At 39.7% G+C, this 24,808-nt stretch overlaps 1 protein-coding gene across 2 annotated transcripts in view; it reads right to left on the minus strand.

Annotated features, from left to right (window-relative positions):
• Znrf2 (zinc and ring finger 2) overlaps nucleotides 1-24,808 on the minus strand; it is an 82,983-nt gene that overhangs the window by 32,563 nt on the left and 25,612 nt on the right. For both annotated transcript variants that reach the window (XR_009057407.1, XM_057774924.1), the window contains exon 2: nucleotides 637-732. Coding sequence is in view for 1 of the 2 variants with exons in the window: in XM_057774924.1 (XP_057630907.1) it covers nucleotides 637-732 (96 nt within the window). In the remaining variant the exon portion in view is untranslated. The remainder of the gene's footprint in view (nucleotides 1-636; nucleotides 733-24,808) is intronic.

Below are 24,808 nucleotides of genomic sequence, written 5' to 3' on the forward strand. Positions count from 1 at the left end.
TGGTGGCATCATCTGTCTTTTTCATTCCCATTCTCTCCTCTGTTCCAGTGGAATTTTCCAGGATATCTGATGTGTCTTACTACACACACACACACACACGAGAGAGAGAGAGAAAGAGAGAGAGAGAGAGAGAGAGAGAGAGAGAGAGAGAGAGAGAGAGAGAGAGAGAGAAAACCCAAACCTAACTGTAGAAGAAATCATTCTCTGTCATTAAGCCAGGTAATAAGAGTTTTTTTGCCGGGCGGTGGTGGTGCACGCCTTTAATCCCAGCACTTGGGAGGCAGAGGCAGGCGGATCTCTGTGAGTTCGAGACCAGCCTGGTCTACAGAGCTAGTTCCAGGACAGGCTCCAAAACCACAGAGAAACCCTGTCTTGAAAAAACAAAACAAAAAAAGTTTTTTTTTTTTTTAAACAAAACAAAAAACAATGCCACACCTGTCATTAAATGTCTTGGAAATTTATTATTTTCACTTATTAATAGATATAAACTAATTAACCTATTTTTAAAACACATACAAAGTTATCTTAAGATGAGAATTTGAGTCCTTCCCCGCCACTTAAACTTTGCTTCAAACATGAATTTCACATTATTTATGGCAATAATAATTACAATATTATTTTAAGGCACAGACTTACCATTATAGGTTATTCTTGGCTTTGTTAAACACATCACAAGATGCAAATCCATTTCATCTGAGGGTACAAATTTTGAGCATACTGGGCACTTAAACCCTAAAACATAAAAGAAACCCAGGTTATTTAACTATTCTGAATATCAAACTATAGTTTTTAAGTCATGGAAGACTAAAAGCATTTAAAACTTCAATATTGAGACTTAAATAATACATTACAGTACTTATTACAATTCAATTTTGGGGAAAAAGATTTGTGACTAGAAATCAATACGACTTAAACCAGTGCATGAAGATCATCCCATTATCTTAAAAATCAAGTCACATGAGAAGAGGGGGCCCCATCACAAACCCCCTTATCTGGTCCATTTACTATCATTCTCGTCTCTGATTTTTCAAAAATACACACTTTCTCTAGGTTATTTCATGTTAGAATAGCTTCCTATACTGATCATCTTTGTGAAAATTATCCTTACCAATTTGATAACATTCTTTATAGCTATACAGTACCAGTGATGACTGGAATGAGACTGTTCCCCCCACAAGCTTATGTTTGAATGTGTGGTCCCCAGTTGGTATAACTGTTTGGGAAGGATTAGTAGGTGTAGCCTTATTGAGAATGTGTGACGCTGAGGGTGGCTTTAAGGTTTCAAAAGTCCATGCCATTCCTAGCCAGCTCTCTTCCTTGAGGTTGTCGCCTTGGCATGTAAGGTCTTGCCTGCCTACTGCTGCAGGGCTATGCCTGCCTACTGCTGTCAGGTTCCCCACCATGGTCAATGGTTTAATTCAAACAGTAAGCCCTAACAAACTCTTTCTTCTATATGTTGCCCTGGTCATGGTGTCACTTCACATCAATAGAAAGTAACTGACAATCCCTTAGCACTATTCTCTCCAATCCACTATTTTAAACACACACTGATAAAGAACGTAAAAGCTTTGAGAACAGCAAAGCAAGTCTATCATCTAAGACTCCTGAGGCCTGCATTACCAGTTGCACACTTGGAGATGGCTTGTGTTTACACCTCAAGAGTTCCTATGTTCAAAGCTTCATCATGTTGGAAGTGCAATCCTTTCAAATGAGGCTCCAGTATGTGGTTGTTAAGTCACATGCTCCAAAAAATGAAAAGCAGCTCTTATGGGATTCCCCAACACTAAGTTGCTATGCAAGTCTCAGCCTGAGCATTTAATGGCTCCCTGGTTTTTTGTCTGACAAAGTAATCCCTTACCTCCATAACCTCATCTTCATCCCACACCTGTCACTGTGGTGCCAACCACCATGAGGCCTTTGTCAGTGCCAAAGTGATACCAGTACCAAGTCCATAAGCCTCCAGAAATGTGAGCTAAAGCAACCTTATGAGATCGGTTGTGCTTGGATACTTCATTACAATAATGAAAAACTGATTGAAATGGCCTTTCTGCCACACCATACTAAGTCCTAATGCAAATTAAAAATAGCAACAAAACAAGAGAGGCACTTGCAGTCAATTTTGACACTTAAATGCTAGATTCTTCCATGTAATATTCAATGTGGACTAATATTTGCCCGAAGTGCTCTACTGAGATCAAACTAGCACACGAATGGGAGAATGTTACCTACCTCACTTACAAAGACACACTCTGGAATATTCAAGGGGGCTCAGATGTAAGCTGAATTGAGAAGACAGAAACCAAGGCAAGTAGAGGAAAGGAGGCCTCTGGCCATGGAGCAGATGTGTAGACAGAAGTAGTAGCACTCTGGGAGATGAGCAACCAGTGAGGAAAGGGACCTTCTACACCTACTTCTAGGATGTACCAGTTGTTAAAGAACAGTTTTCTCTCAACTGTGAGAGCAAAATCACAGGCAACCTGACAAATCAGACTAGAATCATAGCTCCTACAAAACTAATATAAAGACAGCAGGAAAGAGTTCCCTTACTATTTATTCAAAATTCTGTTTCCCTAAGTGAAACAGTCTGAAAAAAACCAAAAACTAAAAAAGCTTTATTTATTGGAGTTGGAGAGATAGATGGCTCAGCAGTTAAGAGCACTGGTTGTACTTGTTTCTTTCCACTTCTCAAAATTCCCTAAACTGAGAGTGAATAAAACTTCAAAAAGGAGAAATGAACTTGATACAAGTCAGCAGCAAGAGTAAGAAAGTCCACGAGTGAGTCGACAAGATTGCTAAGGCAGAGTCTTCAGTGCTATGAAGGCAGCAAAGTCTCACTTCCTAATCCTCAAAGGCCAAGATGGAGGACAAGGATGTCCCATGATTTTCCTAATAGTAATTCATGAGGCTAAACTTTATTGCTACAAGCTTTCAGGGTTCAAGGCATGAAGCACCAAGCAACATCTGAAAACCTGAGGTTTCTGAGTCACTTCTACACCAGAAAGAGCTCCTTGGAGCAACAGTGCCTCACATTGGGGTAGGGAGCACAGCCAGCGAGCCCAGAACACTGTCTGCTCTGCACTTTTCAAGTGTTTAGAAACCAATACCATAACACGGTGGGGTGGGGGTGGGGTTACTATGGAGAAAGAACTCAAATATTTCTACTAGTTAACCTCCCCTGCCAACCTAGTCCCCTGTTCAGAGAGCACCTCAGCTGAAGAACTGCTCACATCAGACTGGCCTGCTCCTCACTGGCCTGGAATAAGGAAGGCAGCTGAGCAAGCCCAGGTGCAGCATTCCTCTGAGGTTTCTACTTCAAGCTCCTACTTTTGAGATCCTGCCTCAGTTTCCTTCGACAATGAACTGTAGTCTGTGAGCTGAGACAACCCCGTACTCCCCAAACTGCCTTTGGTCGCAGGGCTTGTCACAGCCACAGAAGACCAAACTAGGACAGGGGAGAAAAGAAGAGAACAGGGATAAAGAAAAATCTAGCACTGAAAAAGAACCCTCTCTTCACAGGCTTTACCTATATACACCTATTGAGAAAACCCAAACACCAAGCGTTTTTGTCTATTATAAGCCCTATCTTACATATAAAACAGTCAATCAGGGTTTTTAAGGGACCTTTCTATTAGGTAAGATGCAACAAAAGAAAGAAAAAAAAACCTTATCATAGAGAAATACACCAGAAACAAGTTCAAAAGAATGCAGACAAACAATTTTTGCATTATCTATCAAAAGCAAATGGGCAGTATCTTAACCATACAAAGAATTTGTAAAAATCAATGAATAAAGCTAAACACTGCTGTTTTTAAAATGGGCAAAATTTCTAAACAGCACCAAGCACTCCTTGGTGTGATATACAGAGGACAAGATACACCTATGTATATTCCTGTCAAATATAATTAGGATATAATCATGAGGAATTTAGAAAAAAGCCTTTAGCATTCAAAAGACCTCAAAATAATACAAATGTTAATCCAGAAAACAGAAGGAAACAAACAGTTCAAATCCTGACCCCTGCACTAAATACGTGGGTTGTTACAAGTTACTTTGTTTGACTTCCATCTTATTATGTTAAAGATCCCCCCAGGAGGGCCGATTTGTTCTTAATTATCCAGTGATAATTCAAGATAGCACTGATCCATGAAACAAGAATGAGAGGCTAGAAAACAGTGAGAGAGAAATGGAAGAAAGGAATTAGGGCTGCCGAGATGACTCAGCAGGTTAAGGTAAAAGTCTATGGAGAGAACAGACTCCATGGAGCTGTCCTTGGACACCTATACAAAAACCATGGCATTTGTGACTTGAATACACATCACACACACACACACACACACACACACACACAAAGCTAAAAAATATAGAAATTAAAAGTTCACATAGAATTATGGGCTCTTGACTTAAGTCGTCAATTAATAATAATTAATATTTACTATGTATGAGAAAATTATCTAGATACTTTGAATATATCAATTTACCCCTGCACACTTTGAATTTAGTCTTAATATCTTAAAGATAAAAGCAGATCAGCTAAGAACATGGCTATAAGCTAGGAACTGGCCACAAAAATACTCTAACAGCCCTCCTGGCTCCACAACTTTGCGCAGCCTTTTCAGACTCCCAGGAAGTAGGATCAAAATTCAAGAAAGGCAGATAATAAAATAAGATCAGCTCAGGTGCTCTATTATGTAATTAAACAGAGCCGCAGAAATGAGGAAAGAGGAAATCCAACGTATTTTCCCAAACTGTAGCTAGTCAGTATTCAGAATGAAAAACTGTAAAAATAAATGAAGACAGGTAGCCATGTCAAAGTACATTACTGTGAAATTAAAAAGCAAGAGACATTTTTAAAAATTAAAATAGTCAAGAAGAAAAAAAGTCAAACTAAAATCTCTAAAACCCAGGCCTTCTTCGTTTATAGGTTTTCAGAATCTGAATGGCATTAGTCTTTTCAACAAAGCTGGAAGCCAACGTAACTCCAAAGTTCCAAAATGGCGCTTTACTGAAGCCACACCTAAATTAGCATCCACGCTCCCACTGGGTTGAACACAGTTTCTGTTTCAGATGGAAAAGGCAGCTAAGCCCTTGCCTCCTGAGACTATTTTCGAGACGCTCCCAGAGCATGCACTCCACTAAAGGCAGGAGCAGAGAACACTTGAGAAGGGAAGGAAGTCTTTGATGAAGAAATTATTAGCTGAGATATAGGGTGGGAGTAATTTCAGAACTCTTAAAAAGAAAAAAATGAGATTCAAGAAATATGTATCTTCAAATATTCAAAGACTTAAGAACCACTCAAGACACAAAGATCCAAGTAAGTGATGGTTAACTATGTACATATGTATCCCACTCCCAGCGCCACCTCCATCTTCTCTAATCATGCATGAAGAGTGTCACCAAAAGCTCAGTAAGTTGTTGTCTTTCTACAGCAATCTTTCTTAAAACATTGCTTCTCCGCCGGAAATTAAATCAAGTTTCCCTTTGTATTTTTCCTGGACTTCAACAATTTCTGTATCACAGCAGAGCAAGGAGAGTATTATTTATTACACATTTATCTTATTAGCTTAGTAGCCTAATAAAAATTTTGAAGCCCAAAAATATTCGTACATGGGTACAAATACTGGTTGTACTGCAAACTATGATGATAAAATGTAATAACAAATACACACTGGATTGAAGAGACTATACAGGAAGTGCCTAAAGCACAGTAAGGTGTTCAGCGAGCAGTGGCTGTGCTTCTTTCCAATATTCAAGGCATTCCCTAAATATAAAACCCACACTCCTATGAAGAAAGGTGGCATACTTGCTATATCAACTAAAGTGCACATACAAGAAAACTGTGAACACCATACAGGTACCTAGTGCTTGTCCATGGTCGATGATAAGATAAAAGGATTCTTTTTTCTTAATGGCCTAACCATACTTTTACTTAGAATGTGTACTTTATTTTCTCCTAGAAACCAACCAATCATTAGTAAAAGAGAACAAAAGCCGGACGGTGGTGGCACACACCTTTAATCCCAGCACTCGAGAGGCAGAGGCAGGCGGATCTTTGTGAGTTCGAGGCCAGCCTGGACTACAAGAGCTAGTTCCAGGACAGGAACCAAAAAGCTACGGAGAAACCCTGTCTCGAAAAAAAAAAAAAAAAAAAGAAAAAAGAAAAAGAGAACAAAATGCTCAACCTCAGCCTAAATTTGGTATCAGCAGGACAAAGTAATGGTGAGATTTTTCCCTACCCCAAAACAAAAATGATGCAACAATCACCCTTAGCATCAGTCAGAACCTATTGCAGAAATGACAGAGAAATACCCAGGCCCTGTTTTTTACTATTTGAGCTGTCAGAAGTCAACCCCAGGGCCTCCTAAATAAATCAAAATAATTTGAAATTTATGCCCTGGCAATGTGGTAGCATGCATGAGGAGCCCATATGTGGGGGTTCTGTTGAACTTGTCCATATATTGGGTTTCATTGTCTAAGTTGATGAGGACAATTGACCAGATCTCATTACAGACGGTTGTGAGCCACCATGTGGTTGATGGGAACTGAACTCAGGACTTTTGGAAGGGCAGGCCACTGAGCCACTGAGCCATAAGGAAAGCACTTTATCAGAGATGGAAAGCCTGAGTCTCTAGTCTTTACTATGTGAGCTTTTTACATATCAATGCATTATTCTACAGCTGCAGTAAACTACCTGAATTCAATCTAGTTAACTATGGAAAGTCCTGCTCACCAAGACAGTGGAGGCAAAGCTTTCCTGCCCATACCAGGCTCCAGGCAGCAGGGAAAGAAAAGTAGCCAGGTCCAGCCTTAGGCTGTTTGTGTGAATGGCACTGATGTAGGCTTGCGGGTTCTTGTGTTTTAACCTTTATAATACTTTAGTTGGCTAATAATTTCTAGAAGGTACCGATAGATAGGCTTAAGCTTCTCTAAGTACATATGAACTGAATAGAAAAACAGTGGAACAAATTAATGATAGACAAATGTGTTTACAAGACTTTTTACAAAGTAATCTCTATTTGTTATGCCGGATCTCCAAATATGGCAGTTGTCCTCTCCTATCTTCAATAAAGGAGCACGAAATAATAAAAGGAGCCTAGAAACCCACTTGGTTCAATTGCTCACTTAAAGACAATACAGGTCCAACTGGAAAGAAATCCAAAGTGGCAGAAATCAGCTCAGCTTCCGGCTTGATGCATCTTGGCTCCTGGTGTGCACGACCATTACTGCACACAGATGCCATCTGTCTCTGTATGTGGTTTTTCATACTATCTCCCATTATTATTGTAATACAAATTTAGTGAAACAATTTTATGTATTTTTCTCCAAGAAAACAATATGACACCTCTGTGGTTTTGCTCAAGTAGATTTGCTTTGCTTCTTGTATTTGTTAAAAACCTATTTCTATGTCTTCAAGGTCAGATCAAATTTTGCCATGTGATCTTTCAAAAGCTTAAAACCCAAAAGCTCTCAGTTGGCCTACATATTCATTCTATATATCATCACTACTTCTATGTAAATCTTATCTCTCAAGTCTGACACCATCTGTGAGGCAGAAGTTATATATCCATACTCTCTCTTTCTCTCTCTCTCTCCCTCCCTCCCTACTTCCTCTTCCACCTAGATCCATAGACAACACTGAAAACCTAAATCCAGTTGGTTTGCGTTCTACAAAGGTAAGAGCAGCACAATTAGAGGACAAAGAACTCTAATTATTGCTAATCATAACTGCAAGCAGTTAAGCCCTAAACCTCATGATTTTCCAAATGTATCTAAAAGGAATAATTGTTTCAAACATACCAGTAAGAAAAATGAATCAATTCCTGTAAGCAAACAAGTTTTATGGCGAGTAATATGTGATGCAGAGCCAAAGTTTTTGCTTTTGTTTTTCAAGACAGGGTTTCTCTGTAGCTTTGGAGCCTATCCTGGAACTAGCTCTTATAGACCAGTCTGGCCTTGAACTCACAGGGATCCACCTATTTCTGCCTCCCAAGTGTTGGGACTTAAAGGGTGCACCACAACCTCCTGGCTAATTTTTTTTAAGGTTTATTTATTTATTATGTATAGTGTCTGTCTGCATGTATGCCTACAGGCCAGAAGAGGGCACCAGATCTCATTACAGATGGTTGTGAGCCACCATGAGGTTGCTGGGAATTGAACTCAGGACCTCTGGAAGAGTAGCCAGCACTCTTAACCTCTCAAAGTTTCGAAGTCTAACTTGAAAAGACAACTGTCTCAGGTGCTAGTGAGATCTATTCAGTAATAGTAATAGGCACATTTAGGATTGTGTGATAAGAAAACATTCTCCCCAAAATATAAGCTAAATAACTTACAAAGCCAGGACAAGATGCAGATCACCTATCTTCTTTCTGAACTACCACAGTTCTAACAGGTATAAGTTAAGCTACCAGGGAAAGGATGCTCAAGAGGTCAAAGGAGAAAATAGCAAACGAAATCTCCAGCTCTTCTGTAAGGAAGCAAAGTATATCTAACAGAATGAAAGTGGTAGTCCGCTGAAAGAGCCAACTCCACAATGTAGCAAAATACACTGCAAAACAAGGTCACTTGTTACATTTTAACCTTGTTCAGCAAGTGCTTTGCCTGTCTAAGGATCAGATTCTCTAATGAATCACCCAAAGCAGTCCTGGAGGCGCATGCATAACTCATATGTCAACAGATAAGACTGCATCAAGGGATTCTTAGAAAACTTATTTCATGTGGGTCCAAGTTTTAAGCCCATTTATGAAAGTCAATGTTTTCTATTGTCTGCCTGTGTGTGACAATTCTTTGTTCATTCTTTGTCTGGAAGTGTTTATAAAAACATTACTTTTGAGGATAATGGAAACATGAAATGAATAAAGCAAAGTTTAGGTGACCTATTTTGCGTAGTCCAAGTCATTAATACTACTTTTGGCACACAGTAAGCATTCAAAATCTAAGAGAAAGAATTGCTGGTTGTTTAGACTTGAGAATACTGAAAGGATTCCTAAAGGTCTTACCATCACTTTTTAAAATAAGTTTTCCACAGTTTTATGTACAGCTTAAAACAAAAACAAAAATCAAAACCCAGATTCCTTCTTCATGAGAACAAAGCAGTGAGAGGAACACACATTCTGGGGCTATAACTGCTCATCAGACTACTGCCTGCCCAGGAGAAGCTGCTGGCCTGAAATCACTTAGTGGCTCAAGGTTACAGAACGGAAATGGAAGTGGTAACTCTAGTCTTTTATAGATGAGAAGACAGTGAGGTAAGAACTCTAACTAGAAGTCAGGAAACTAGTCAGCACTAGGGTGAGAAACAGTGTGCTGGGTAGTTTTATGCCATCTGAAGAGGGAACCTCAATTAAGACAATGCCTCTGTAAGATCTGGCTGTAGGCAAGCCTGTAGGGAATTTTCTTAATTAGCAATTGATGGGGAGGGACCAGTCCATTGAGGGTGGTGCTATTCCTGGGTTTGTGGTCCTGGGTTCCACAAAAGAAAGCAAGCTGAACAAACCCATCCGCATCAGCTCCAGCCTCCAGTGTCCTTCCCTTCTTGAGTTCCAGTCCTTCCTGACTGACGATAACGAGTGAAGTAACCCTTTGGTCACGGAGTTTCATCACAGCAATAGCAACTCTAAGACACACAGGATGCTCTTACACTTCCCATCCCACTTTCTCCTCTAGACTCTCTCTCTGGCTTCAGTTAACAAACTCAACCAATGATTTACAATGCTTTATAGAGAGGCAGGCTATCGTCGTCGCAGGGGTCTATTTTACAGCTGTCTTCAAAAAGGTGATATTCCTTGGAGAGTGGTAAAACTCAAAACACAATGAATGGCTGAGATTAAGAGTACACAGTAAGTACCACAAGTAAAAAAAAAATCCATAGTGGGATCAATTTCTAGACATTTCCACAAATGTACTTCATGTATTTGAGAAACTATTAAGGATCAAGGAAGATTAAATATTTGAGAGTCAGTAATTCCTCCTGTAAAACAAGAACATTTTACAGCCATTGTTCAAGTCATAAAATACAAGCACAATAGATGCTTCAACTCTTACATCTGACACAGTTACAATCTTAGATAAGACTGCAGAGACATCTGCCCCTTTCTTATTTACAGTTCACATTATTTTAACAAGCAATTCTTTCACTTTCCTCAACCTCACTTCAGCTGTTTCTTAGCCTGTATTGTGGCTTTTTCATTGTTGAAACATTCATACTCATGCTCCCCCAAACTCGTGTGTGTGTGTGCTTGCGCGCACTTGTGTGTAAGTCTATAAATCTGGAAGTTGGAATGATTATAACCTTTGCAGTCCAGACGCTCTTCCCCGTCGTTGTACTTTGTGTGGAGGGAAACTGATGCTGAAGAGCACAGGCTTAGAAAAGCACAGCACTTCCCTAGGAAAGTGAACCAAGGACGGGATTTCCTCTTGAAGTCTGTGGATGAATTAACCTATCTTACAGAAGAATTTCAGTAAAATATGACTGCGCTCATCACAGAGTTGAAAAAGGGAACAGAAGGAAAAGAGGGGGCAGAATGGTTGAAAAGTCAAAGATCGGGACAGTCCAGCTCCCATGGAAATCAGATCAAACCCAGGCAGCATTTTTTTTTTTTTTTTTTTTTTTTGGAGAAATGACACCAGTAAGGGAACAAAAGACCAACGCTTTAACTAATAGTAAAGCCTGATACAGTACACTTGAGTGGTTTCTACCACCAGGGAGCCTCAAAATGGCCCCACATCACTAATGATGAAGGGCAGTGAAGCAGGGACGGATGATCATTGAGTGCTTACAACCACTGCAAAGTTTCATGATCTGGAAACTTGGTCCTCAGCCTGGTTGTGTTGAGAGGTGATGGAAGCTTTAAGGCGGGCGACGACGACTTAAGTGTGTGTGTAATTCTCAAAGAACTGCATCAGCTCCTGAGTAGTCCTTGAATCCCTTTGGGTTCCTGCCTTGCCTTGGGATGTTTTCTATACAGACTCCACCCACTGTGGTACATCCACCATGAGACCTTCAACAAGGCCAGACAGATGGGGCTACATAGTCTTGGATTTTTATCCCCCCAATCGTCAGGCTGAACAAAACTTTCCTTTTCTTTACAATGTCCCCAGCCACATGTTTTTCTGTTACAAAACTAAGGCAACAGGAACATGTGCAAAAGAGGTCATATGTCAAAACAGGAAGTCTGAGCATGTGTAGGGTTATCACTACACAGAGCACTAACCACTACCATCACTATACTCTTCGGTTAAAACAACACCCTAAATCTGTACTAAGCATGGGTAAAAGTTCTTCATTTTTAAGCTTAATGTTTCAGAATAATTTTCTTCTCTATATAAATATTGCCAATTCCTTTCAGTTTCAGAAAACATGTGACCAAAGACTGGATTTCATGGAAAATCCAGACTCAGAGTACCAACCTAAGTACTGAGCACTGGCCTGTAATTGTCCTCACCTGTTATTTTAGTTTCTGACTAAAAAACTCCCCCAGCTATCACATCCCTATCAACTGTCTGTTGTCTTGCCATCTTTTGATTATTCAAAAAAAAAAAAAAAAACTACTGAAGATTTGGCTGAAATTATTCCAAATCATAAGTCTTTTAAAATATAAAGAAAAAACCCTCTACTCCTTTTAATGTAGTGTGACCAGTTAATAAATTCAGTAGACTTAAAATTTATCAAGAACCATGGATGCGGTGGCTGGAGAGATGACTCAGAGGAACAGAGCACTGGCTGCTCTTCCAGAGGTCCTGAGTTCAATTCCCAGCAACCACATGGTGGCTCACAACCATCTGTAATAAGATCTGGTGTCCTCTTCTGTACTGCAGGATACATGAAGGAAGAAACCTATATACATAATAAATAAAAATCTTAAAAAAAAAGAACCATGGATGCAAGTATAGTCATATTTAAACCAACCAATCAAATGTCCTTAAGACCTCAGATATAAATATTAAGTAATTCTAACTGAGAAGACAATGATTTTAAAGCATGTCTTGTTTCCCAGTGTCACAAAACTCTGCCAAGCAGGCGGTTCATTATGAGTGAATCACAAACTGGCCCTCTCTCCACAATGCCCTTCCAGCCTGCCCAGACTGCAAGAGAATGTAGAGCTCACATCAACAAAGGCAGCTCTGGACAGCTAACGGTCATTTTAAATGTCATGCACTGTTCATCATGCATTTCCACCACCACCCCGAGACAGAGATTTTAACATGCTGTCCAAAATCAAGACACAACCTGAATCAAAAGCAACAAGATATGGACATTTTACATTTCTAACAAGTAGGAAAAAGACAAGAGGGTAGATGCAGCAGAATTGCACAGAGAAATTCCAAGCTTATACTTTCTTAATGTTAAATGTCAACTAGTTGTCTGGTGGCCAGTAGCTGACAGCTTCTGCGCAAACTTATCCATAGTGTGTATTAAATGATTTCATGGACTGCTTACTCACCTACAGGAACTTGAGGTCTTGAGAAAGCAACACAATGAGACAAACATTCTTCTAATGTTTGCAGTATGAATCCTCCCCAGCTCAACATAAAAATATAACTGTTTTTATCAAAATGAGAACAACACAGGAAACCTCTACAGTATATTTTTAGGTTTACTACCCTCTATCAGAGATTCCAACTTCACTTCCTAACAAGGCCATACTTAAGTCTGACAAAACCTGTTAGCTTCTCTCCCATGGGGCCTGACCTCTGGAAGCCACTACTGGTTAGTAATGTGTTAATTGTCTTCCTAGAGACACTGCTCTTCTGGGACAGCACCCTGCACTGCTGGCTGGTGGTTCCTTGTTTGTATACAGTTTTGCCTCTTGGGATCCCAAACTCAAACAGAAGAATAAAATATAGCATTATGATAACCGTAAGGACATGTGACCCTTAGGGATGAATGGGATCAGCATCTCAGTCTCCTTACTCTCTTATAAGGGAAATGCACTTGGAGTAACAACTTGTTTTGTACAGCGATGATGTCAAGGATAACTTTACATTTTTAAAAAGTAAAAAGCATCAGAATAACATGACATATTAAAACTATAGGACATTCACATTTCAATACATACTGGTAGTTTTTATTTATTTTCTGGTCCTCACTTATCACAGAAAGGAGATAGCCTAAAACATTTGTTATGTGGCATTCTCATGCAAGTCTGTATCCTTATAGAAATCATTAGCTGTTCAGAATATCTGTTTCCAAAGGGGGAACTAAAAAAATCTTTTCAAAAAAGATTTATGACATGAATGTAAGTTATCGGAGAATGTAACCCGAAGGTTGTTGCCCAGGCTCAGGCAGAGTTGTGGACCAGGGTGCATAACAGTCAGACCTGTGTGACACGTGTTTCTCTCATGGCCATGGTCTATGCTCAAGCACCTCTCCACCGTAAGAGATTTGACCTCTAAGCATGTCAAATTTAACCACTTCTCTTGATAGCCACCAACATTCTAAATTTAGCCATAATTATCTTATGTGCATTGGTATTCTGCCTGCATGTATGTCTATGTGAGGGTATCAGATCCTTTGAAACTGAAGGTACAGATAGTTGTGAGCTGCCATGTGGGTGCTAGGAATTGAACCCAAATCCTCTGAAGAGCAACCAGTGCTCTTAACTGCTAAGCCATCTCTACAGCCCAACACATTTACATTTTAAATATACATTTTATACTATGATAGTCAACTTCCTAACCAACATGGCTTAGTATTTAATTCAATCACTGTAATTTCAAGAAAGTCACTAAGTACCAAGCTGAACTGCTTAATAACATATTACTTAATTTTTGCCTCCCTAACTATTATAAAAGTCTTCTCCCCGCCTCTCTGACTCTCTCTTAAATCCAATGCCCAGCATCATGCAGAAGTAAGCCCCTAACTACTGGCTGCCTGGGTTCTCTAGACATTGACACTATGAACAACTGAAAAGCAAGCCAGCAGCAGATTTGAGGGGCATCTGTCTGGGCTTTCCAGGCAATACTTCTCAGAACTGGGTACCATTTAGTTCTCTACTGTACTCATTAACAGAAGAAAAAAAAATCCTATGTTGAGTTTTAGCAAGTAAGTGATAAGCTACAGAAGATCTGAAACACTCTCCTATTCTTAAATGAATCCTGGGGGGGGGGGCAAAATAAGAATATAATTCCTTTATACAAGGTTACAAAGTTAATTACCTTTAATTAACTTTTTAATTAATTATTTCAAGAAGCTTAGATTTCTCACTGTGTTGGAGAAACAGACAATATTCAGTTTGATCATATGACTAACTGAATTTATTACAGGTAAGAATTTTTGAAATAATATTAAGTCAAAACCTCCAGCTCTAAGTACCCAAACAACAGAAACTGTAGAATTATTTTGGAATATTTATACATGTCAGAATGTTCTTATGCTAATTCAAGGTTACCCCCCCCCCAAAAAAAAGCCCCTGAGAAGAGGGTAAGAGAGATGGTTCAGCAATTAAGAGCATTGACTGTTCTTCCAGAGGTCCTGAGTTCAATTCCCAGCACCCACATGTTGGCTCACAGCCATCTATAATAAACTCTGATGCCCTCTCCTGGCCTGCCGGTGAATATGCAGAGCACTCATACATAAAATATGAAATTTAAAAAACTTTAAAAATGCCCATTTGTATGTAAGACATTGTCTTTACATCATGAAAATGACTCGTTATTTTAGATATTCATGTTTGAGTATACAGGGGTGAAATGACATCATACCATAAAACTGGCTTAAAATAATTCCAAGAATAAGCAATGAAACAAATGTAAGGAAATGCAATGAACCACAGGCTGTGTCATGACACGAAGCTATTTGTCCAGTATACTCCTTATACTTCTGCGTATGCTGGAAAGCTTTTCTAGCAACATTTCGAGAAAATCCTCAGTAAATTTAAGTCAGGTCTTTCAGTAAATCTGAAAAACCAAAATTCAACCGTAGTTAAAAATGAACTCAGAAACCATTCAAATTTTATGTACAAAATTCAAAGCTTAAAATTAGTTTCTATTACAGACTGCAGAGTTACAGAGGCCCAACTAGCCCCAGTGCTAAGTAAAACTGGATACAATCTCCACGGAAAATTAAATTTCCAATCTGTAATAATGGCAAGCTACAAGTGCACACAGCTGTGGCTCAGAGACAGCAGCTCTAACCAGTTCTAGGTAGGTATCCCACGACGGCAGTTTCCCACGTAGTACTGTGTAGAGGTTCATTTTGAGAGTCTGGTCTCCTAGACCCTATCCCCAGAGATTCTGACTGAAGGGGGCGGGGGGTGATATAAATCTGCATTCCTAAAATGTTCAAAATACTTTGAGAAATACTGTCCTAAAGAAGTATGTGTATGCATGTACCACAATACATGCTAACAAAGAATAACCCAGGAATATTTTTCTTACCATCAAAATGGAAACAAATGTCCAGTTACTAAATGATGAAATAAAATCTGGTATTTTTATCATCCCAGAACACTGTAAGATGTATTCTAATGACCAGAGGTAGTGTCTAAAAAAACAAACAATCAAACAACAACAAAAACCTATCGTGGGAAGAAGCTGGGAATGGGAACGGCCTCCTGACATCCAGGTTGGGCTTAACTGGGCAACGTTTGCTTTCTTAGTACTCACTAATGTTTTTTATAAAAGAGAACACTACAGACTCTATAACAGTTATATTCAATATAAATGTGAGTCTTATGAACAAGTCTTGTAAATGTAATACTGGAGGGAAAGAAGCAAAATTCAAAAGGAGTATAATCGCATTTACACCAGGCTGGCCGGTGTTATTTAGAAATGCACAAATAATGAAACACAAAGCAAAGAAATGATGATCATGAGCAAGGCTTACAATTACTCTAAGAAGGAGCTTTGTATCAGACGGCACAGGTGACCATGTCTAGGCACAGACACTCTCCGTCCGTATACACTGATGGCTGGGTGTTTGGCATAGAACTGTATTCTTCTACTAACGTTGCTTAAGTATATTTCACCAAAATTAGACATTCAGTTTGCTGACAGACTTCTATCAAACTTCTTTCCCAAAGTTCACTACTTCAAGTTTAATACTCTAATCTATCCCGGTGCTCTGGATTTCTTTCCAATTATATGTCATAATAATGAATTTAAAGAATAAAGGATCTGACCTGGTTGTAAATGTAAATCTGAGGTAACTGTATAACAAGCTTCACACTACGGTGTAAGTCCTAAACACGTATGTGCACCTTTAAAAACATACAACAGCGTCTGATTATCTTGACATCTGGATGAGTTATAATGCAACCTAGAATTTAATAGAGAATTTACCAGAATCAATAACTTTTAAAAAGTATCATCAGCCACTAGGAGAGGTGGCACACGCCTTTAATTTCACCACTCAAGAGGCAGAGGCAGGAGGATCTCTGAGTTCGAGGCCAGCGTGGTCTACAGAGCCAGTTCCAGGGCAGTCAGGGCTACACAGAGAACCCTGTCTCAAAAAACAAAAATAAAACAAAACAAACAAAAGGATCGTTAGCAGACTTAGACTGAGTCTAAAGCTCAAAACCACCGACTATTGTACTTTATGTCCCTCATTTAACAGAGACCTAGACTGCAGGAAAAATAGTGAGAATGCCAGCACAGCCTTCCCTTCCCTCCCTGACCGCCCCCCCCAACACAAGAAAGAAAAGGAGGAGGTAATGCAAGCTCCAAGAAAAACATACTATGGCACACAAACAATGGATGCCATTTGACAAAGCATGCAAGGACAGGTACCTTAAAACAAGTTTGCTCCGCCTACACACAAACAAGGCAACAATGAAACCTGCAAAACCACAGAGACCAGCTGGAGTCTACAAAGTTTTCACCAAGTTGTGTGAGGGTAAAAAAATCCTCACTAGGTCAAAAACTTTGTACGTCTTATTTAAATACTTACCATTACACTACTGGTTCCAGAAGAACTAGGGGTAGCAGAGTAAAAAAAAAAAAAAGAGGGAAAACCCAATCAATACTAATGATAAAAAATGGCAGCTCAGTTCATCAAATTTAGGCACCCAAAATAACACACAAATAAACAGTCGAGGAGGCAGGCAGCCCATTTTCTGCACGAGAAGCAGCAGTGCCCCTCTTTGCTTCTCAGTCCTAACTTTACTTATTTGGAAACAGAGCTAACTCGGTTCTCCCAGACAGCAGAGCTGAGAAGGGAGAAAGGAAGGCCGGTTGGTCGTCCTAACATGGGACGAACAACCGCAATAATCGAAGAAGCAAAGCAACATCTTGTTGCCTCACTTCTATCTCCGGAGTTACAGCAAAGCCAACACTATCCACATGGACCCACACAGCTAAAGGGCTCTTCAACATCTCACTGAGCAAAATAAACAGCTTCATTATTTACTGTTGTGGCTGATAACCAGCCACTGTCCTGAAACCAAAAGTGAAAGGTCACAATTCTGAATCCACTCATTTATCTGCAGCTCTTGCCGCAGAGACCTGTTCCAGGAGTTTCACTTCGCGCTGTGTCTCTAAATCATTGCCACCTTTCACACATGGTATTCAAGGCAAATGTTGATAGAGAATCATAAATTTGATAATAAGGATGTTAGCTTTCCATCTGAAAAAAAAAATTGCACTGAGTCAAACGTTTTTTTTGCTAAATGCTACTCCATTTTGTTTAACATTATTATTACTATTATCATTATTGAGATGACAGAGGTTTACAAAGTTCATATGATTTAAAGCACACATACAATATGCCCATACTTTTTAAAAAGTATATTCCTTCTTGTTACAATGAACTCTAATGATTTATTAAAAAGATAAACTGGGGGTGGTTATTTGTTGCAAAAAAAGATCTTTCAAAGATCCCTTTAAATAACAAATGTTTTAAAGACTACGGAACTGTAGCCAAGGTAGCAGATTTAGCTAACATGTTATGAGTTCAATTCCCAGCACTGCCATAAAAAAAAAGGTATTATAAAATTGGGTATTGTAGTAGTGCACACTTGTAATTGCAGCATTTGGGAGATGGTGGCAGGAACATTTCAATTTCAAGGTGAGCCTAGGCACAGAATGAGACACTGTCTCAAAGACCAAGGGCTAGAGATACATAGAGCTCAGTCAGTAAGCACTTGCCAATCATGCTCAAAGCTCTAGGTTCCATTAACAGTACAAAAGACTAGAAGAACAAATTAGCAAAAACGAAACAAGGTGTATTCCCTCTAATTTAAAAGTATCTTTTGAAATATTTGAGGAAAATTAAAATAGTTTCATATTATCATGGAATTGCTTGAGCACATTTGCTGGGATGGTAGATAATGGTATCTAAAAAGCAAGATGTTATACACCAAGCAATATTCTGGCGGATACTGAGCAGCTGCTCTAATGCATTTGATTAAGAGCTGCCTGACAGTCACTGTCCAGCCTCAAGGAGACAATAGCACATTCTTACCCAGTGTCCCCACCACACAGACGCAGTGACAGTACCCCAGGAACAGACACAGACTGAGCACCCTACTCCAAAGTCCAAAGTGTGTCAGGTGCAGTAGTATATGCCTGCAATCTGGCACTCAGGAAGCAGAGACAGGGGGATTAGGAGTTCAAGGCTAGTCTCTGTTATTCACAATTGGATTATAAGAGTTTGCCTTATAAAACAAAACCAAAGCTACCCCAAATTCCAAACTTTTAAAGTAAAAAAAAAAAAAATTCCAGCTCGAACTCTTGACAGGTCATAGTCAAAAAGTAATAAGCTAAAATGGCTGTACAAAATTCCATTCAGAATATGTATTTATGAGCATATTTGTTTGAAACCCAAAAAGAGAGCTGGGGCAGTGTGCACACCAGTAATTCCAGCACTTGGGTAGGTGGAAGCTGAAGGATCAAAGACTGAAAGCTGGGCTGGTTGCTAAGTGGATAAGGCACTTGCTGCACAAGGCCACACAAGGATGAAGCCAGGAGGCTGGGTCCCCAGTACCCACACCAATGGCTGTGTAAGTGTGGTGGCTCACCTGTGATGCAGAGCTCCAAGGACAGTAACAGTGAATGCCTGGCTTTGCTTATTCTCCTCGTCTCCCTATATCTTTTGAGTTTGTAAGGAAGTCATAATTGTCCTCAATCTATTCAAACAGACCTCAGCTAAATTTAATACAAATGTTCTCAATATCACAACACAAAAATTAACAATGTCGTTATATTAGTGCCTCAGTTTGCATTTTCCTGAACAGAAAGCTAGTAAAATATGCCCAATTTAATAGAGAAAGCTATTCCATAAATATAGTGGAATAGGTACTAGACCTATCCTTCTGGTAGAAACTATTCAATACCCAAAATTTAAATAAAAAAAAAATCAAGAGCATCAAATGAGCTGGCAAGTGTGTTATACATTCCTGTGCCAGAAAACAAGGTGGAAACCCACAGAGACAGAACAGCTGCAGTCTTTCTGCTCTGCACTAGAAAGAAGCCCTCAAAGGGCTTTGCCTTCATTGTTACCACAGCTTAGATTAGATTCCTTTCCATAACCCCCAGCATCACCCAGCAAATTCATGATACTAGTCAGGAAAGGGGTAACCCACGAGAATGTAGAATCACAAACAAGTACCTGCAGTTTTTTCAGGCTGGATTCCTAAGTTTTTGGTGGCCTAACATTGGCTATCACACTGACATTCCTGTACTTGAGCAAGCATCAGAGCCACAAGAGGTTCTTGAAAGCAGACTGCGGTTGTCCTGCTCTACTAGGTTTCCAGCATGTGGGGACAAAATCTGCATTAACAACCTGGTGATGCTGACACTGCTGGTCTGTGGGACACACTCTACCAGAAACACTTATGCCAAATGCTCCAAGTGCCCCAAGTTTCAGAAAAAGACATTTATTTTACGAAAAGGACGTACTACAGATGATTGACAAATGGTGCTAGGACAAATATATAAAAATGCACACAAAGTTTTTAAAAGATTGACCTCTACCCTGCATCTTACAGAAAACTCAATCCCAGGAGCAGTAGATTCTCAAGGTAAAAGGTGGAACTGCCAAGCTTTCATCTTGGATGAGGAGACATCTACAAAGCAGGGAAAGACAACTAACATTAAATAAATGACCCTGCCACATTGCCAAGGACGCGTCTGGAACTTGCTTGGGAATAGGTGGTGTGGGGGGGGTAGTGTGTGTGTTGGAACAGATAATATTCATGAACGCTGAATGTGTGTGATAAGGGTTTTTGTGATACTGTTTTTTCAACCTTTATGTATATTGATGTATATTTTTCCTTGTAAGAGGAAAAACCAGGGGGCTGGAGAGATGGCTCAGAGGTTAAGAGCATTGCCTGCTCTTCCAAAGGTCCTGAGTTCAATTCCCAGCAACCACATGGTGGCTCACAACCATCTGTAATAAAGTCTGGTGCCCTCTTCTGGCCTTTGGCATACACACAGATAGACTATTGTATACATAATAAATAATAAATATTTAAAAAAAAAAAAAGAGGAAAAACCAGCATTAAACTCGGAGATATATGGAACTTGCACAACAAAAAAGGACAGACTACAGGTGGAAACCTGTGAATCACTAAGTAACATACTAACAATCTAGCAGAAAAGTAAGCATGATATGGGCCTTCGAACAGAAGAAACATGGGATCATGAAAAAAACAACTGTAACTGGACAACCAGCCATGATATTAAGCATCTTCAAACACAGGTGTAACCGCCCAGCGGGTCAGTTATTCTAGGGTTGTAACCCGCCTGGCAGGTCAGTTATTCCAGGGTCCCTGAAGAGGCACTATCTGAAAAGACATGGGCGGGAAAGAGGAAGGAGACCAAGCAGAGTTCTTGTCAAGGTCTCCCTTTATTAGGGTAATGGTTGTGTCTTATATAGCCCCTGGATGAGGAATTTGGGTTGGGATGGAGGGCAGGGGCATGGCAAGGGCAGGAAGGGATCTTGCAGCAATGGTCATGAGTCGACACTTGGTCCCGAGTTACTCAGAGGTCCCGAGTCCTCGGTCATGAGGTCACGAGTTGACACACCTAGTGTTCTCCATGCAAGTGGAATCGTTCCTTTTGTGATTCCAACCACAAACAGTTCTCTAGATAGTTGGAATGCGGGGCGGGTTCCGCTAACAGATAACTCTCAAGATAGTTGGGTGTGGGGTGGGCTTTGCCAACAAACAGTCCTCAATACAGTTGGGGTGTGGAGCTCTCCGCAAACATCCCCAGGACAATGGTCCCTGCTATAATCTTTGGGAAAATGGCTCCTGACACACAGGATTCAAGAAGCTGAGGCAGGAGGATCATAGGGTTAAAGCCAGTCTGGGTCACATAGTGAGAGCAAGTTGAAAGAAAGAAAGAAAGAAAGAAAGAAAGAAAGAAAGAAAGAAAGAAAGAAAGAAAGAAAGAAAGAAAGAAAGAAAGAAAAAGAGAGAGAGAGAGAGAGAGAGAGAGAGAGAGAGAGAGAGAGAGAGAGAGAGAGAGAGAAAGAAACAAAGAAAGAAACAAAGAAAAACAAAAGAACAAATATGGACACTATCTTCCCACCGCTCTTAGTTTAGCTTCAGCTGCCAATCTGCCACAGCTGAGGGAGTTTCAACTAGGGGACTGCTTCAATCAGACGGGCCTATAAGCACAGGGCACTCGCTTGATTGTGAATTGATGTAGGTAGGCCAAATCCACTGTGGACGGTGCCACCATAGGCAGGGGGCCTGGGTTGTCTAAGAAAGCAGGCTGCACACGGGCCAAGCAAAGCTAGCCAGGAAGCAGCACTCCCTGATGGTTCTTCAAGTGCCTGTCTTGAGTTCTTGCCCTGACTTCAAGGATGGACTGTAACCTGGAAGTAAAATCTAAATAAACCTCCCTTTTCCCAAGTTGCTTTCAGTTAACAGTTTATCACAGCAACAGGAAGTAAATCAGAATGCCACTAACAATTACAGAATTTGACAAAAGCAAATATATAATGAAAGAACGGAAGGAATGACTGGGTAACTTACTCACTGCTGGGTAGCACTGCAAATTGATAAATTGATCCCAGAAAGTGAAGGGGCATATTGCAGCTGGGAGGATCTAAAACCTTTTCAGGCTATCAATTAAAAAATATAGGCTTCCTTCTTATGTAGCTTAAGTGCATGGAAGTGATCATTGGCTCTTCTCCCACTTTATAAAGAAAGTCATACGTCACACTCATTGCAAATATGTTTGAACACACCAGACAGTAATAAGAGAACAAAACAACAACAAAAACACCTGGCACCAAAGAAAAATACTTGGCACCCCAAGCTGAATATCCCGACATTTTCTTTAATTATATCACTCCATCCCCTAGCCAGTATCATTAAAAAACACATGCACGAAGCCTTGGATTCTATTTCCAGAACTGGAGAAAAATGCATTTCCAATAAAATCATATTTACACTAAGTATATTAAACTTTCAATTTTACTTTTAATTAACTGTGTACTATTATTAAAGAGCAATTAATGTTTACTGTGTGGAGCCTGATAATTCAAAATTTAATTTAAAATACATGAAATCATATAGATAAGTATTATTTATATTTGGACACATTAAAAAGGGTATTTTTAAAGGTCAGTATTTGTAATGGACCTAAAACTGTATCTACTGAAATGTTCAACTATGACAAAAGATGAAGTGTGGACACTGGACAAAGCGGTCAGGTTTGTAGCTTTGATTCAGGGCTGTGGACCCAAGAGCACTCCATCGTTCACCTATAAGACCAGCTCCAGGGGGCTGGAGAGATGGCTCAGAGGTTCAGAGCATTGCCTGCTCTTCCAAAGGTCCTGAGTTCAATTCCCAGCAACCACATGGTGGCTCACAACCATCTGTAATGGGGTCTGGTGCCCTCTTCTGGCCTGCAGGCATACACACAGACAGAATATTGTATACATAATAAATAAATAAATATTTAAAAAAAAAAAAAAAAAGACCAGCTCCAAAAGGCAGCACTTAATTGCTTAGTGTGAAGACCACTGCAAGGGAGCACATGGACACCCAAAACCACGTCTCCAAAGGTTCCCAGAGCACTGTTTACAATGCAAAACCTGAACAATCAACCAGCAACTGTGGCACATTCATTCAATGCAACGTATCAATAGGGAAATAAGCAAACTACTAAAGGTAACAGGGACATGGCATTTAAAACTAAAACCTCCTGGTTTAATATCTGTGTTGGGATGCACCAGTGAGCAATAAAAGTATAAACTTCAGGAAAACTATGCTTACCACAGGTGGACAGGAAGTATACCAAAGGAATGTTGGTAAAGGCCAATTTCTGAGCAGTTACCTGGTATATAAGGATTAATTTCATTATCTATGTATCGATGAACAGACTTATATATCTTTCCTGTATAGAAAACCCATTTTATAATACAAGTAATTTTAAAAGTTGCCCTATCCAGAAGTCCTGTAGAGATGACAGTCATCAGCATACAAGACTACATGTGCAACTGACCACCAATAAAAAATTGTGAAATGTGTCAAACTTCCTTACCGTGGAATATCATACAGTTATTAAAAATGAACTTGAAGTGCTGAAGATACTGTTCAGCTGTTGTGCTCTTGCAGAGGACACAGGTTCAGTTCCCAGCACCTATACTGTGAGGCTCACAATCATCTGTTACTCCAATTCCAAGATCTGATGCCTCTCTAACTTATGAGAGAACCGCAAGTGGTACACACACATACAAAGAAGCACACACATGTAGACATAAAGTAAGCAAAATGCTTTAAATGAACTTGGAAATAAAGTGAGGCAAACAAGATGCTGAAGAGAGTCTATAAATCCATGAACATACTGCACAATCAATCAAGGAAGCATCTGGCAGGTGAGGCTACGAGGGATAAAGGAGGAAAGGGAGAGAATAAAGAGATACTGTTATGTGAGAACCTGACTTTTCAAACTCTGTTTTTTGTTTTGTTTTTTTACTTATGTGGGGTTTTTTGTTTTGTTTTGTTTTGTTTTGGAGTGTTTTTAAATTGATTTTTATTGAGCTCTACATTTTTCTCTGCCCCCACTCACTGCCTCTCCCCTCCCCTTCAACCTTCTTCCATGGTTCCCATGCTTCCAATTTACTCAGGAGATCTTGTCTTTTTCTACTTCCCATGTAGATTAGATCTATGTATGTCTCTCTTAGGGTCCTCATTGTTGTCTAGGTTCTCTGGGATTGTGATTTGTAAGCTGGTTTTCTTTGCTTTATGTTTAAAAACCACTTATGAGTGAACACATATGATAATTGTCTTTCTGGGTCTGGGTTAGTTACCTCACTCAAAATGATGTTTTCTAGCCCTATTAGCCTACAAATTTCAAGATGTCATTATTTTTTTCTATGGTGTAGTACTCCATTGTGTAAATTGTACCATATTTTGCTTATCCATTCTTCAGTCGAGGGGTATTTAGGTTGTTTCCAGGTTTTGGCTATGACAAACAATGATGCTATGAACATAATTGAGCATATGTCCTTGTGGCATGATTGAGCATCCTTTGAATATAGATACCCAAAAGTGGTATTGCTGGGTCTTGAGGAAGGTTGTTTCCTAATTTTTTGAGAAATCATCATACAACATATTCAAAGGGGCTGTATCAGCTTGCACTCCCACCAGCAATGCAGAAGTGTTCCCTTTACCCCACATCCTCTCCAACATAAGTTGGCCATTCTTACAGGTGTAAGATGGAATCTCAGAGTTGTTTTGATTTGCATTTCTCTGATGACTAATGATATTGAGCATTTCCTTAAGTGTCTTTCAACCATTTTAGATTCCTTTGTTGAGAGTTCTCTGTTTAGGTCTGCACTCCAATTTTTTTTATTGGATTATTTGTTCTTTTGATGACCAATTTCTTAAGTTCTTTGTATATTTTGGAGATCAGATCT

This window comes from Chionomys nivalis, chromosome 1 (assembly GCF_950005125.1).
Source record: "Chionomys nivalis chromosome 1, mChiNiv1.1, whole genome shotgun sequence".
NCBI classification, from domain to species: Eukaryota; Metazoa; Chordata; class Mammalia; order Rodentia; family Cricetidae; genus Chionomys; species Chionomys nivalis.